A 14,654-nucleotide genomic window follows, 5' to 3' on the forward strand; every position below is an offset into this window, starting at 1 on the left:
GGGAAGTTCCTCCACCGCGAGCACGCTCCAAGGCTTTACAAGGCTTCCTCCATTCCTTCCCCATCCATCACTTCCCGGGATCCCTTTGTAAATGCAAATTGCACTTTGATAGGAATAATGCACTGAGCCCCATTAGTGTCGGGTAATGGGGAGGGTGATTTTAACGCCATCCTTCTTCAAACAAGGCATCGAGGAGCTTCTCCGGGGCTGTGTATCAAAATCCCATCTGGGACCCGGCTCCTCCCATGCCCGGCCTTGGCAGGAGCTGGGATGGTTTTCATTTTGGGGCTCGGGACTCTGGGATGTTTTTTGATTTGGGCTCGAGACTCTGGGATGTTTTTTGATTTGGGCTTGAGGCTCTGGGATGTTTTTTGATTTGGGCTCGAGACTCTGGGGTGTTCTTTGATTTGGGCTCGAGGCTCTGGGGTGTTTTTTGATTTGGGCTCGGGACTCTGGGGTGTTTTTTGATTTGGGCTCGGGACTCTGGGGTGTTTTTTGATTTGGGCTCGAGGCTCTGGGGTGTTTTTTGATTTGGCTCGGGACTCCGGGATGTTTTTTGATTTGGGCTCGAGGCTCTGGGATGTTTCGTACCTGGGGCTCAGGACTCTGGGATGTTTTTTGATTTGGGCTCGAGGCTCTGGGGTGTTTTTTGATTTGGGCTCAGGACTCTGGGATGTTTTTAGATTTGGGCTCGGGACTCTGGGATGTTTTTTGATTTGGGCTCAAGGCTCTGGGGTGTTTTGTACCTGGGGCTCGGGATCCTTTTGGTTTGGGGTTGGGGATCTGAGGGGCAGCCCAAGGTTTTGGCCACGTTAATGCGAGCTCAGAGCTCGCCCCCTTCGACCTGGTGCCAGGACAAGGAGAGGTAAACGGGAACTGCCGAGACTTACGTTGGATCTGGGGAGGAATTCTTCCCTGTCAGGGCGGGGAGGGGCTGGGCTGGAATTCCCAGATCTGCTGGGGCTGCCCCTGGATCCCTGGAGTGCCCAAGGCCAGGCTGGACACTGGGCTTGGATCCACCTGGGACAGTGGGAGTTGCCCCTGCCCATGGAAAGGGATGGGATTTAAGGTCCCTTCCCACCCAAACCATTCCAGGATTCTGGAGCTCCTCTGCTCTGGGAGAGCTGGGAATGTTCCCCAGGATAATGGAAGGCTCCAGGCAGAGCTCAGAGCCCCTTGCAGGGCCTGGAGGGGCTCCAGGAGAGCTGGAGAGGGACTGGGGACAAGGGACAGAGGGACAGGAGCCAGGGAATGGCTCCCACTGGGAAAGGGGAGCTTGGGCTGGGATCTTGGCAAGGAATTCCTGGCTGGGATGGAATTCCCAGATTTGCTGGGGCTGCCCCTGGATCCCTGGCAGTGCCCAAGGCACCCTGGGACAGTGGGAGCTGTCCCTGCCATGGCAGGCCTTTAAGATCCCTTCCCACCCAAACCATTCCATGATTCCATGGCAAGTCTGTCCCAGACTGGATTTCCTGGATCATGGAATGGTGGGATAACTTGCTTCCGTCCCAGTTTTCCATGTGGGGAAGGACCAGCTGGAATTTTAGGGGGCTGAGCTCCCTCATCCCCCAGAGCCGTTCCTTCCCAGGCTCTCCCAGGTGCTCCCAGCAGGAAGGAGCCGGCTCCATCCCAGCTCAATCCATCTCCCGTGGGATGGAGCCTCGGGATGTGCAGGGCAGCCCCTCAGATCCCTGGGATGTTCCTGCACCACCAAACGGATTTTCCTCATGTCCCAACCCGAGCTCTCCCTCCCAGGGTGAGCAGCAGCAGCAGCTCCAGCGCTGAAATCGGTTAAAGCTGCTGTAAAATTCCAGAAAAAAGGAACATTTGAAGGCACTGAGATCCCCCTACACACTCACACTTTGGGAGGTCAGAAAAAAACCGGCTTTGAAGTGCTTAAAAACAAATCTGGGGCCTCGTTCATCTTCATTAATGAGATATTTAACCAGGCCCTTTTAATAACTTTTTGATGCCTGTGCCAAGTGAAAAAATAAAAAAAAAACATTTTCTGCTTAAAAGACCTTGAGTTTGGTCTCTTTGCTGATTCAAAGACCATTATGCTCCATGCCTTTTCCCACCTTAATCCCTAAATCCTTGCCATTTTTCCAGCAGCTTCTCCGTGGGCACCACCAGGATTTGTGCCAGTGAGGTCAGGGAAAGGAGGTGACTTCGGTCGTCTCTCCCAGGTTTTCCACAGAGCTTCCCTGCAGGATTTAATCAATCCTGGAGAAATCAGTCCCGCTGGATCCCTATCCTTACCTGTTTGGGTGGGAATTATTCCTGGGCTGGAGTGGATTTTCTGCAGGAAGAGCTGGAATCAAAACCATCCCGGAGCGTCCATCTGCGGTTCCTTCCCAAAGGATGGCTCCGAAGGTGTGGTCCTCCGGCACCTTCCCAGCTGAGCTGGAATATTTAGAGCCAGGCAGGAACATCTGAGCGAGTCCCAGCGTGGCTCTTCTGAACTCCGGGGTGGGAACCACCGATTTTGGGGGTCCTTGACTCCCAAAATGAAGGATTTGGGGAGGGAAAAGTCCTTTCATAAATCAAGCGTGGAGAACAAAGGGAGGGAACATGGGAAGCAGAGGGGAGACTTCCCTGTTTCTCGAGGAGCAGAAGGAGAGGGATGGGGATGGCAGCGTCGTTAAAGTGAAATCCTGACTGGAATGACAAAAGGAAAAGAAATTAAAGCCAGATTTGTTCCCCTGGGCCGGAGGAAGGAGGATCCCGTTGGATTTGTTCCTCCTTTCTTGTCTCCTTCAAAGCCAGGAGATCAATTGTGGGCCTTAATGAGAACCGTCTCGTGCCAGAGGTGGACAATGGAATGGGACAGGGACATCCCGGGGATTTTACGGCAGCTCGGAGCTTTGGGATCCATCCCTGGAAGTGCCAGCCCGTCGTCTCTGGGCTTTGTGAGCATCCCGGCGCTGAGCCCGAGCGGGGAGTTCTGCTGGCAATTCCCAACTTCATCCCAGGGGATGAAGTGTCCGTGGGTCCAGCCTCGGTCCCACCACACCCACGCTGGGATCTGGAAATTTGGGATCAGGACCTGGTTTTAAATCCCCCATCATTGGGCCGGTGTGCTTTGTGAGTATCCCGGAGCTAAGTCCGAGCGGGGAGCGCCGGCGGCAATTCCCATCCCTGATCCCGGATCTGGGAAAGCATCTTGGCCCTCCTGGAGGCCCTCAGGGAGACGGGAATGGCTTCGGGGGGACGGGAATGGCTTCAGGGGGACGGGAATGGCTTCAGGGAGACGGGAATGGCTTCAGGGGGACGGGAATGGCTTCAGGGGGACGGGAATGGCTTCAGGGGGATGGGAATGGCTTTGGGGAGATGGGAATGGCTTCAGGGGGATGGGAATGGCTTCAGGGGGATGGGAATGGCTTTGGGGAGATGGGAATGGCTTCAGGGGGACGGGAAGGGATTCAGGGGGATGGGAATGGCCTCAGGGAGATGGGAATGGCTTTGGGGAGATGGGAATGGCTTCAGGGGGATGGGAATGGCTTTGGGGGGACGGGAATGGCTTTGGGGAGATGGGAATGGCTTCAGGGGGACGGGAATGGCTTCAGGGGGACGGGAATGGCATCAAGAAAATGGGAATGGCTTCAGGGGGACGGGAATGGCTTCAGGGGGACGGGAATGGGTTTGGGGAGACGGGAATGGCCTCAAGGAAATGGGGATGGCTTCAGGGAGATGGGAATGCTTCGGGGAGATGGGAATGGCTTCAGGGGGATGGGAATGGCTTCAGGGAGATGGGAATGGCTTCGGGGAGATGGGAATGGCTTCAGGGGGATGGGAATGGCTTCAGGGGGACGGGAATGGCTTCAGGGGGACGGGAATGGCTTCAGGGGGACGGGAATGGCTTCAGGGGGACGGGAATGGCTTCGGGGGGACGGGAATGGCTTCAGGGAGACGGGAATGGCCTCGGGGAGATGGGAATGGCTTCGGGGAGATGGGAATGGCTTCAGGGGGACGGGAATGGTTTGGGAAGATGGGAATGGCCTCGGGGAGATGGGAATGGCTTCGGGGAGATGGGAATGGCTTCAGGGGGACGGGAATGGTTTGGGAAGATGGGAATGGTTTGGGAAGATGGGAATGGCCTCGGGGAGATGGGAATGGCTTCAGGGAGATGGGAATGGCTTCAGGGAGATGGGAATGGCCTCAAGGAAATGGGGATGGCTTCAGGGAGATGGGAATGGCCTCGAGGAGATGGGAATGGACTCAGGGAGATGGGAATGGTCTCAAGGATATGGGGAGGGACTCAAGGAGATGGGAATGTCCTCAGGGATATAGGAATGGTCTTAAGGAAATGGGAATGGCCTCAAGGAAGCTGGGATGACCTCGGGGAGACAGGGATGGCCTCAGGGAGATGGGAATGGTCTCAAGAAGATTGGAATGGTCTCAGGGCCACAGGGATGGAGTCGGGAACAGCTTCACAGTAATGGGGATGGCCTCGGGGAGCAGACACCTGACATCGAGGCCCCGTTTCCCACACCAAAGCAGGAAGGACACAACAGGGAGGATGAAATTCCCGATCATCCCAGGAATCATCCCCATCTCCCGCTCCACGGGCAGCAGCAGGAACTGGGAGAACCTGGGCACGTCCCGGTGCGGCGGAGCCTCCCAAATCCGCGCGGAGCCGCCTCTTCCGAGGCCTCCGCGCTGGACCCTGGGGATGAATCTTCTTTCAGAGCGAATTCTTTGCTCTGTCACCCGATCAGCCTCAGTCCCGGAGCTCCAGCCGAGAGAGGAACCTTTCGGGGATGGGAGCGGGCAGGGCTCTGCTAATCACCCCGGGCTCCTAATGAATGCAAATGAGCTCTGGCCAGGGAGGTTTGTTGAGGAGGAGCAGGTACATCCCCATTCCCAAATGTTAACAACTTCCTGCCCAGGTCCCGGATCCCTGGAAATCTCTGGGCGAAGGATTCGTCCTGAGGTCTCCTCATCCGGAGTGTCTGAGGCTCATTTGGGGATTTATTCGGGATGAGGATGTTTAAAGGGGGCAACACCCTCGGTTATCCCACACCAGCACCCCACTCATTCCTTAAAATCCTTCCCGTCCTCAATTTGGGATATTCCCAAAACATTTCCCTTCCTGTTCTCAATCTGGGATATTCCTTGCAGGAAAATGGGGTTTGCCTCCTAGAAAAACTTCCAATTTCCCTTCCTGTCCTCAATCCAGGATATTCCAAGCAGGAAAATGGGGATTTTCTCCTAAAAATCTCCTGGTTCCTCTTCCCATCCTCAATCTGGGATATCCCATGCGGGATAATGGGTTTTGCCTTGTAAAAATCCTGAAAATGGCTCAAACTAAATATGAATTTATTTTCCTGAGTTTTAACTGGGAGCATGGATCAATTTTGATTTTAAGGAAATTTTCCAAAGAAGAAATGACGTTTCTGTGATTTTTCTTTAAAAGAAAGGAAGCTTCTGTGAGTTTTCCTAAACAGAATGGAAACTTCTGAGTTTTCCAAAAAGTAAGGGAAGTTTCTGTGAGTTTTCCTGAAAGGAAAACTAAACTCTGTGAGAGGAATGGGAAAACCTCCCTGGAATTTGGTGATCCTAAGGATGACCTGGAGAAACCTTTCCGGTGTGTTTGGGGATGTGGAGCAACACTCGGAGCCAGCATCAGCCAGGAGCGATATCCCAATTTATTCCACGGATTTCCATGGGGCTGTCGTGTTTCCTTGGATCCACGAGGCCCCATCAGTGGTTTGGAAGATCCAGAGTGGTTCTGTTGGAAAGGGGATGAAGGATTTCGGGAAGGAACGGAGCCGTGGTGCTTTCAGCTTCATTCCGCATCCTTAAGGGAAGTGAAAAACTCCCCAAAACTTCCCCAAACCGGGAAAAATCTGATCTGGAAAACTCTTTTTTCTTCCTCTTCCCCAGTTCCTTCCTCACTCACAAACTTCCCTCACTTTTTTCTGGGAATGGAGAAAAAAATCCCTTCTTGCTTTGATAAAACTCCCACTTATTCCACATGGAACAGGCTCCCATTCCTTCCCAATCCCACTTTTCTGGGCCACCTCTTGTCCTAAGAGGGGTATCCTTGCTCCAGGGCCTCATTCCAGAGGTTTTCCCTGTTTTTAAGGCTCCGTGGTGTGGGTGGGGCATCCCTCACCCAGGATGGGCCCAAAATTTTGACTGTTTGAGCCAAAAAAAAAAAGGGAATTTTAAAAAGATCCCAAAGGAAAAGTGGAATTTTGGGAGTTCTTCAGGAAAGAGGAGCCCTGGGCTGGTGTTCAAGGGCACCCAGCCCTTTGCTTTGGCAGCAAATCCCACCTGGAATTTCCTCTGGATGAGGTTGGCATTTGGGGCTTGGCTTCTTTCCTTTCTTTCCTCGTCCCTTTTCCCTGTTTTCCAAATGTGTTCAGCACGGAAAACTCTTGGGATTCAGGGATGAGAGCGGAGCCACGGGCAGGAGAAACAGGCTCGGCTCCAGCCTTGAATCCCTGCTCCACTAATTATCCTGGGATTTAAAACCTCTTTTTCCAAGGATTTTGGGATGAGTTGGGAAGAGGGATGGGAGCAGAGAGGTGGAAATCTCCAGCACAGGGAGAAGGAGGGAAATTCAGGATAATGGGATAAATCCCAGCCGTCTTCTCAGGGAGAAAATCCTGGATTTGGAGAGAACAAACACTGGGATATTCCCATTCTGTAGGTCCTTGGAGTTGCCTCCTCATCTGGGTTTTATATTCAAATATTTGGGATATAAATAATGTTTTAACCACAAGTCCAAAATCCCATTTTTAAAAAAATATACGTGGATATTTGGGGATGGATTTCCCCATCTTGCATTCCCTGGAATTTTGTGTTGGGATTGAAGGCTGAAAGTTCCCGAGGATTTCTTTTCTTCCCGGAGCAGGGAAAAGTGGTTCTCGTTGTGCCTTTGGAATTTTCTCCATGGCCTGGAGAAGAGTGGAGGCTGGAATCTCGCAAGGATGCACAAACCCCTCACACCTCACCTGTTCTTGGGAATTGTCGGGAGATCCAGGCCAGGGAAAAGCTGGATGGGTTGGGAAAAGGGCTGAAATTTGGGAGGATGACTTTGCTGGTAGCAGATTTAAAAAAAAAAGAAGGAAGATTGTTTGGAAATCCAGGATAAATCCCGGGTAGTGGTGGCAGGTTGGGACTTAAAGGAGATTTTTTTTGGGGGGGGAATATTTGGCAGAGAAAGGGAGATCAAATAAATGATCTGAACTAAATAAATAACTTAATAAATTTTAAAATGGGATACTCAGGAAAAGGATCTCTTCTTCCTGAGGAGACTTCCAAACTAAGAGACCTTAAGGAAAAACTCTGGATACCTGGGATTATTTGCAGGAAATATTCCCAATTCCATCATTGCTAATCCAACACAGAAGTGAGGGAAAATCCTGCCCAAATTCTCCTAACTGGGGGGAAAAAAATGGGAACAGAAGCTCAAATCTTTCCCTGTGCAGCCCCCACGGGGATTTCTGCCGGGAATTTGGGATTTGGGATTCTCCGAGGGGATTGTTGCCTTGGGATTGGGTTTGGAGGAGGAATTGAAGGAATTTGGGGAGGAAAGAGGCTGAGAGCGGTCACAAATTGCAGGAGAAGGGATTGGGAATGGGGATAAATCGGGTTGGGCTCCATTTATGGTGAAGTCCCAAACTGGAATTAAACCCCCTGGAGTAGAATTCCACTGAAACCCAGCAGAAAATCCCGTTTTTCGAGGGATTTCTTTGGATTTGGGTCGGGCTGTCCCTGGAGCATCTTGCTGGGGGCCCATCCGGAGCTGGGGTCGGAGCAGCCCCAGCCCGGCCACTTTGGGATTTTCAAGAGATCAAAAGTTGAGTTTTGGGTTTTTGGTGGGATTTTAGCGGGATTTTAGCGGGGTTTTTCCGCATCCCCGCTCCGGCGGCGCCTGGAGCGGGCCCAAGGCGCGTCCGCGCTCCTCGGGAAAAGTCGGATGCACAAAAAGGGGGAATATCAAAATGATCTCGTTTCTGTCTCTCCTCGGTCTCCCGTGGAACAAAGGACAGATGGGAACAAGAAAGGAAGGAAAAAAGCATCACCTGTTCCCATCCAGTCCTGGAGCGATCCGGTCATTATCTCGGAGCTTCACATTTCCAAAGGGGCTTCATTTTCCTTTGAAACACTGGCATTTTGTTAAAAAAAAAAAAAAAAAAAAAAAAGAAGAAAAACAAAACAAAACAACGAGGGAAAAACCTGAATTCAGTCATTCCAACCCCCACGCAGCCCTGCAATCCAAAGGGATTTTCCGTGCTTTTCCCCACAGCCCCGAGTTTAACACCTGGGAAAAGAAAGTGGGAAGGAAATCCAAGGAAAAGGGAAAGAAAGGCCCCCCAAGGGCGGCTTTTCCCGATCTGCATCCGACAAAAGCCTTTGGTTTTCTGTCATTCTTTTCATTTCCTTGCTGGCTCCCCCAATTGTCAAAGCCCTCAAGAAAATGCACTTTAGCTCTTTGTCCCCAAATGTAATTTGATAAACTCCAGGCAGAAACATTTGGGTTTCGGAGGCTTTTCAGAAAACAAAAAAAAAAAAAAGGAAAAAAAGGGGGCAAAGAAAAAGGAAAAAAAAAAGGTAAAAATGTGTGGGAAAAGGGGGAAAAGAAGAGGGCAAAAGGGGAAAAAAAGAGGGGAAAAAGGGGAAAAATAGAGTGGGGAAAATGAGAGAAAATAGGGGAAAATAAAAAGAAAAACGAGGGGGGAAAGGAGAAGAAAGTAGGGGGAAATGATCAAATAATGAAGGGGGAAAAGAAGATAAAGGATAGAAAGAAGAATGAAAAGGGAGAAATGAGGGGGGAAATAAGAAAAAAGGTGATGAGGGAGAAAAAGAAGAATAAGAGGAAGGGAGAAAATGAAGGGGAGAAGGAGGGGAAATAAGGAAAAAAGAAAAATAGATAAAGGGAAAAAGAAGAAGGAAAAGAAGGGACAAAGTGAGAGGGGAAAAAGAAGAAAGAAAAAGGGGATTAAGGAGAATAAAGAAAAGAAGGGACAAAAATTAGGGAGGGGAAAGGGGAAAATAATTTTTTAAAAAGACAAGAAAGGGAAAAAGAAGGAAAAGAGGGGAAAAAAGAATGGAAATAAGAGGGGGAAAAAAAAAAAGAAGGAGAAGAGGGAGAAAAATGGGAAAAAGAAGAAAAACCCTCAGGAGGGGTAGAAGTGGGGGAGAATCTCTTGGAATTTCAAAAGCGGGATTTTATTTTGGGAGCGGGGTGATGGAGCCAATGCCGGAGTCTCGGGGAGGGAAGCTTGACGTTGTCATCATCCCCAAATCCTTGGGAATCCTCATTTTCCAGCGGCGCTTTCCCCGCTGGGGGCGGGGAGCAGCGCGGCTCCCACGCTATAAAACACTCCGGCTTTTCCCGGGAGTGGGAAGCGGCCGCCGGGGCCAACTTGGACTTGGAGGTTGGGTGAGTGGCGAAAAGAATCCGGATTTTCTTCCCGGGGATTTTTCCCCATTGGGGGTTTGGGGATTGGGATGCTGCCGCATCCGATCGCGCCCGAAATCCTGGAATATCCGCGCCGCTTCCCACGGGATTTCCCAAGGGGGTGGTGGTTGTTTGTTCATCCAGAGGGTGGGAAAAGCGGTGATGACAATTCCCAAATTTCGGTGCAGGGGTGGAAAGGCGCCCGGTTTGAAAAATATTTCAGGAAGCAAAGCCCCAAACGAGGAGCGAAGGCCTATTCCCAGCTGCGGGAATGGTGGAATTCCGCTTCCAGAGGGAGAAGGGGCTCCCAAAACCCCAGCAGAGTTTTGGGGGGGGAAAGAGCAAAATTGAGGAAGGAGCAAAAATTGATTGGGAAGTTTGGGGGAGGTAAGGGGGAGAAGTTGGAATTTGGCTGCAAAGAATTCCAATGGGGGGCTTGGGTGCAAAAAAAAAATTCCAGCTGGAAGTTTGGCTGCAAAAAAAAAAAAAAAAAAAAAAAACCAGGCTGAAAGTCTGGATGCAAAAATTCCAAGTTGAAGGTTTGCATGAAAAAAAAAAAAAATCCAGTTGGAGATTTGGGAGCAAAAATTCAATAAAATTGGAGGAGGAGTTAAAAAATGAAATATTTTTGGATATACATCCCTGGGATTGTGGAAGTTGTCCCCGCCCAGGGCACGGGGTGGGAATGGGATGTTTCAGGTCACTTCCAATCTGGAATTCCCTGATTTTCATGTCAGGGTTGGGATGGGTTTTCCCTGCTCCTCATTATCAGCCTGGAAGGGGCAGAGGTTCAAATCCAAAGGGGCTGGAGCTGGGATTCCCCTGGAATGTAAAATTCCCTGGATTCTGCCCCACCTCTGCAGGTGGATGAGAGCGGGAAAGGAGCTTGTGGTGCATCCCTATAATTAAATCAGCTCGGAAACCGTTAATTAATATTAATTAATGGAAATAAACCCCACAATCAAAGCGAAAAAACGGGATCAACATTCCTAATGGATCGTTATCAGGAAATCCTGGCTGGGAAATGAAAGATATTTGGATGAATTAGGTGGTTTTTTTTTTTTTAATTATATTTTTGAAATTACATACAAGATGAAGTAAAAAAAAAAAAAAAGTCATGGAGTGAGACACCAACATTGAAAATTCCACCTCTGCCTTCCAAGTTTTTCCCGGTTTGCCCTTCGGGAATGTTTTGCCTGGATAAGGAAAAGGGGAATTGGGGTTTGGAAAAAAAAAAAGGGGGAAAGGATATGAGGAAGCCTCAGAGAAATAAATGATGATTTTAGAAGGGATTTTGGGAAAGAAAAAAAAAAAAAAAGGAATTAAAAAGGAATATTACCTGGAAGCGCCTCTGGAATTTTCTCGGGGAATCCGATCTGTCTGCGCGGCCGAGGGGGTGCAGCTGCGGAAAACAGGGAAGGGAAATTCCCAGCGGGAGTTTTTGTGTGCAGGGAGAGATCCAGCGCTTCTTTTGGGATGCCCTGGGAAGGCAGAGCTCCCCCAGGTTCCCTGGGAATGGGGAATATCCCGGGAATATCCCGGGAATATCCCGGGAATGCTGCTCCGGGCGCAACCTCCGGGACTCTGCTGCTCTCTCCAGCTGGAACGGAACAGCGCTGGGATCTCCAGGAGCTGCAGGGAGGGCATTGCCCGCTCCTGGCACGGCAAATCCCAGGGAATTTGGGGAAAAAAGGGAATTTTGGCGCTTGGTGGCCCAGGCAGAGCGAGAGCCTGGAGGGAGCTTTTCCTCCTGGCACCGGAATTCCCTGTTTTTCCCCAAGGTTTGGAATTCAGGGTCTCGTTTGTGTCGCGAAATTGGGATCCAGCCCCGTGGGAAAAGCGGGATTGAGCCCCGGGATTTGGGAGCGGTTCAGCCCCAATCCCATCCTGGGGGGATGAGACGCCGGCATTCCCATTCCCAAAGGGAAATCCACGGCCCCTCTCCCCTCTGGAATTGTCGCTCCCCCGGTGCTTTCTCCACCCCGGTTGCCGTGTCACGGCCCCTTGGCTTTGTCTGGGGATGACAAAATTCCCCAGGCTCCAGGAAAAGTTGGGAATGCCGCGGCTGCATCCCCACGGACCCGGCTTCAGCTCCGGGTCTGACCTTGGAAAAGCCTGGATTTACCCCAGGGGGTGGGAATCTGCTCCAAGAGAAACCCTTTTAACCCCACAAATATATTTTTTTTTTGGCTTTCCCACTTCCTCCTTGAATTCCCGGTAGTAGGAAAAGAAATATTGGGCATTTCCATAAAATTCTTACGGAATTCCGTGCCGGTGGCTCATTCCTGCCCCTTTCCCTGCTCCCCAGAAGGGCTTTTCCACACGCTTGGAAAGATTTTGGGACAGGAATTCTGCTGCTTTGGGGAGGCCAAGAGCATCCCTGGGATGGATTTTTCCATGGAAAAGGAAGGAGGAGGGAAGGCCTCCTTGCTGGGAATTCCAGGGGTGTTCTCCACTGGGGTCAGGGATCGTTTTGGGAAGGAGTTTTGGGAAGGGGTTTCCCAAGGGAGGTGCTTGGAGCGGGAATTTTGGGAAGATGCTTTGGGGAAGGGCTTCAGGAAGGTTTTTGGGGAAGGCATTTTGGGAAGGCGTGAGGTGCCTGGAGCAGGTGTTTTGGGAACAGTTTTTGGGAACAGTTTTTGGGAAGATGCTTTGGGGACAGTTTTTGGGAAGATGCTTTGGGAACAGTTTTTGGGAAAACGCTTTGGGAACAGTTTTTGGGAACAGTTTTTGGGAAGATGCTTTGGGAACAGTTTTTGGGAACAGTTTTTGGGAAGATGCTTTGGGAACAGTTTTTGGGAAAACGCTTTGGGAACAGTTTTTGGGAACAGTTTTTGGGAAGATGCTTTGGGAACAGTTTTTGGGAAAACGCTTTGGGTTGCCATTTTGGGAAAATGCTTTGGGAACAGTTTTTGGGAAAACGCTTTGGGAACAGTTTTTGGGAACAGTTTTTGGGAAGATGCTTTGGGAACAGTTTTTGGGAAGATGCTTTGGGAACAGTTTTTTGGAAGATGCTTTGGGTTGGCATTTTGGGAAGATGCTTTGGGAACAGTTTTTGGGAAGATGCTTTGGGGACAGTTTTTGGGAACAGTTTTTGGGAAGATGCTTTGGGAACAGTTTTTGGGAAAATGCTTTGGGTTGCCATTTTGGGAAGGTGCATTGGGAGACTGGGAGGTACTTTGGGAAGATCCTTTTGGGAATCACTTTGGGCAAGAATTTTGGGAAGATATTTTGGGAAGGGGCTTCAGGAAGATGCTTTGGGAAGGGGAGCTGGGACAGCATGAGGCGCTCTGGGAGCCACTTGGGACAAATATTTTGGGATGACGCTATGGGAAGGGGCTCTGAAAAAGAATTTGGGGAAGGTATTTTGGGAATTTTTTGGGGAATGTTTTTCGGGAAGGTGTTTTGGGATGGGAGGACGCGTGTGAGAGATGCAGGAAGAGGCTTTGGGAAGGCTTTTATGGGAATTTTTTTGGGAAGATTTTTTTGAGAAGATGCTTTGGGATGGGGAGGTTTGTGTGAGAGATTCAGGAAGAGGCGTTGGGAATGTTTTGGAGGTTTGTGTGAGAGATTCAGGAAGAGGCTTTGGGAATGTTTTTTGGGAATGTTTTTTGGGAATGTTTTTCAGGAAGGTTTTGCGGGACGGGGGGATTTGTGTGAGACATTCAGGAAGAGGCTTTGGGAATGTTTTTTGGGAAGATGCTTTGGAGAAGCGACTGGGGCTGAGCCCAGGGACACCCAGTGGGGAGGAGGGGAGGGGACGGGGAAGGGACAGGGAAGGGGACAGGAGGGGACAGGGAGGGGACGGGAGGGGACAGGAGGGGACGGGGGGACAGGGAGGGGAAAGGACGGGACAGGGAAGGGGACAGGAGGGGACAGGGAAGGGGACAGAGAGGGGACAGAGAGGGTACATTGAAGGGGACAGGGGAGGGGACATTGAAGGGGACAGGAGGGGACAGGAGGGGACAGAGAGGGTACATTGAAGGGGACAGGGGAGGGGACAGGAGGGGACAGGAGGGGACAGGAGGGGATGGGGGGGACAGGAGGGGACAGGAGGGGACGGGGGGACATTGAAGGGGACAGGAGGGGACAGGAGGGGACAGGAGGGGACAGGAGGGGACATTGAAGGGGACAGGAGGGGACAGGAGGGGACAGGGAAGGGGACAGAGAGGGGACACGGGAGAGGACAGGAGGGGACATTGAAGGGGACAGAGAAGGGGACAGGAGGGGACATTGAAGGGGACAGAGAAGGGGACAGGAGGGGACAGGAGGGGACAGAGAAGGGGACAGAGAGGGAACAGGAGGGGACAGAGAAGGGGACAGGAGGGGACATTGAAGGGGACAGGAGGGGACATTGGAGGGGACAGAAGGGGACATTGGAGGGGACAGGAGGGGACAGGAGGGGACGGGGGGGACAGAGGAGGACAGGAGGGGACAGGAGGGGACAGTGGAGGACAGGAGGGGACAGGAGGGGACAGGAGGGGACATTGGAGGGGACAGAAGGGGACATTGGAGGGGACAGGAGGGGACAGGAGGGGACAGGGGGGGACAGTGCCACCACCTGCCGGCCCTGCAGTGCCCGCGGCCGCCACCGGGTGGGGCCGTGGGGCCGGCAGAGAGCGGCGGGGGCGCGGGGCCCGGCCGGGCTCGGGGGGCTCCGGGCCGGGATGCGCCAGCCCCGGGGAGGGGTCCCCGCTCCACACAGGGGCACCCCAACCCTGGGGGCCGGCAGCGGGGAGAGGAGCAGTCCCGGCAGCGGGATGCGCCGTGGCGGTGCCGGGAATTCCCGTGGGATGGGGTTGGGGGGTTGTACCGCCGGGAACGGGGCGCGGGGCTGGGTGTCCTTGGCGATGGAAGATGCGGGAATTGCGATGCTCCAGGGGGATCCCGCCCCAGGGGGGAGGCGGGGAAGGGGCTCCAGCCTGGCTTCCCCCCCGGGGTCACCCCAAAAATAAAAAGCGGGGGGCACCCCCGCCCCCTCTTCGCTGCGCTCCCAGCGGGAACAGAGCGGAGCCAGGCGGGGAGCGGCGGGGAGGGGGCGCAGGGGAACGGGGGAACTCAAAGAACTTTTGTTTTTCCTGTAATCTGAAGCAAATGCGTGGCTGCGAGCGGGCGGCCCCGGTACCTGCTGCCATCCCCGCGGGGGGAAAGGGAATTTTCTGGGGGTTGGAGCCTCCTGGACAATGGGGACACCCCTGGGAAAAGCGGCGGCACCCGGCAAAGCTGGCCTGGGGAGCAG

At 52.2% G+C, this 14,654-nt stretch overlaps 1 protein-coding gene across 1 annotated transcript; it reads right to left on the bottom strand.

The window, feature by feature from the left end:
- Positions 1–4,086: 4,086 nt before the first annotated feature.
- On the bottom strand, positions 4,087–13,179 carry LOC116183550 (uncharacterized). The gene is made up of 3 exons (XM_085577358.1): positions 10,755–13,179; positions 8,037–8,119; positions 4,087–5,731 (listed from the first exon to the last, which is right to left on the bottom strand). Exon 1 carries the CDS (start codon positions 12,695–12,697, stop codon positions 11,672–11,674), a length of 1,026 nt encoding a protein of 341 aa, XP_085433484.1. The 5' UTR covers positions 12,698–13,179; the 3' UTR covers positions 4,087–5,731; positions 8,037–8,119; positions 10,755–11,671.
- Positions 13,180–14,654: the final 1,475 nt, after the last annotated feature.

The sequence above is a fragment of the Lonchura striata genome, chromosome 4 (assembly GCF_050655825.1).
Source record: "Lonchura striata isolate lonStrDom1 chromosome 4, ASM5065582v1, whole genome shotgun sequence".
Taxonomy (NCBI): domain Eukaryota; kingdom Metazoa; phylum Chordata; class Aves; order Passeriformes; family Estrildidae; genus Lonchura; species Lonchura striata.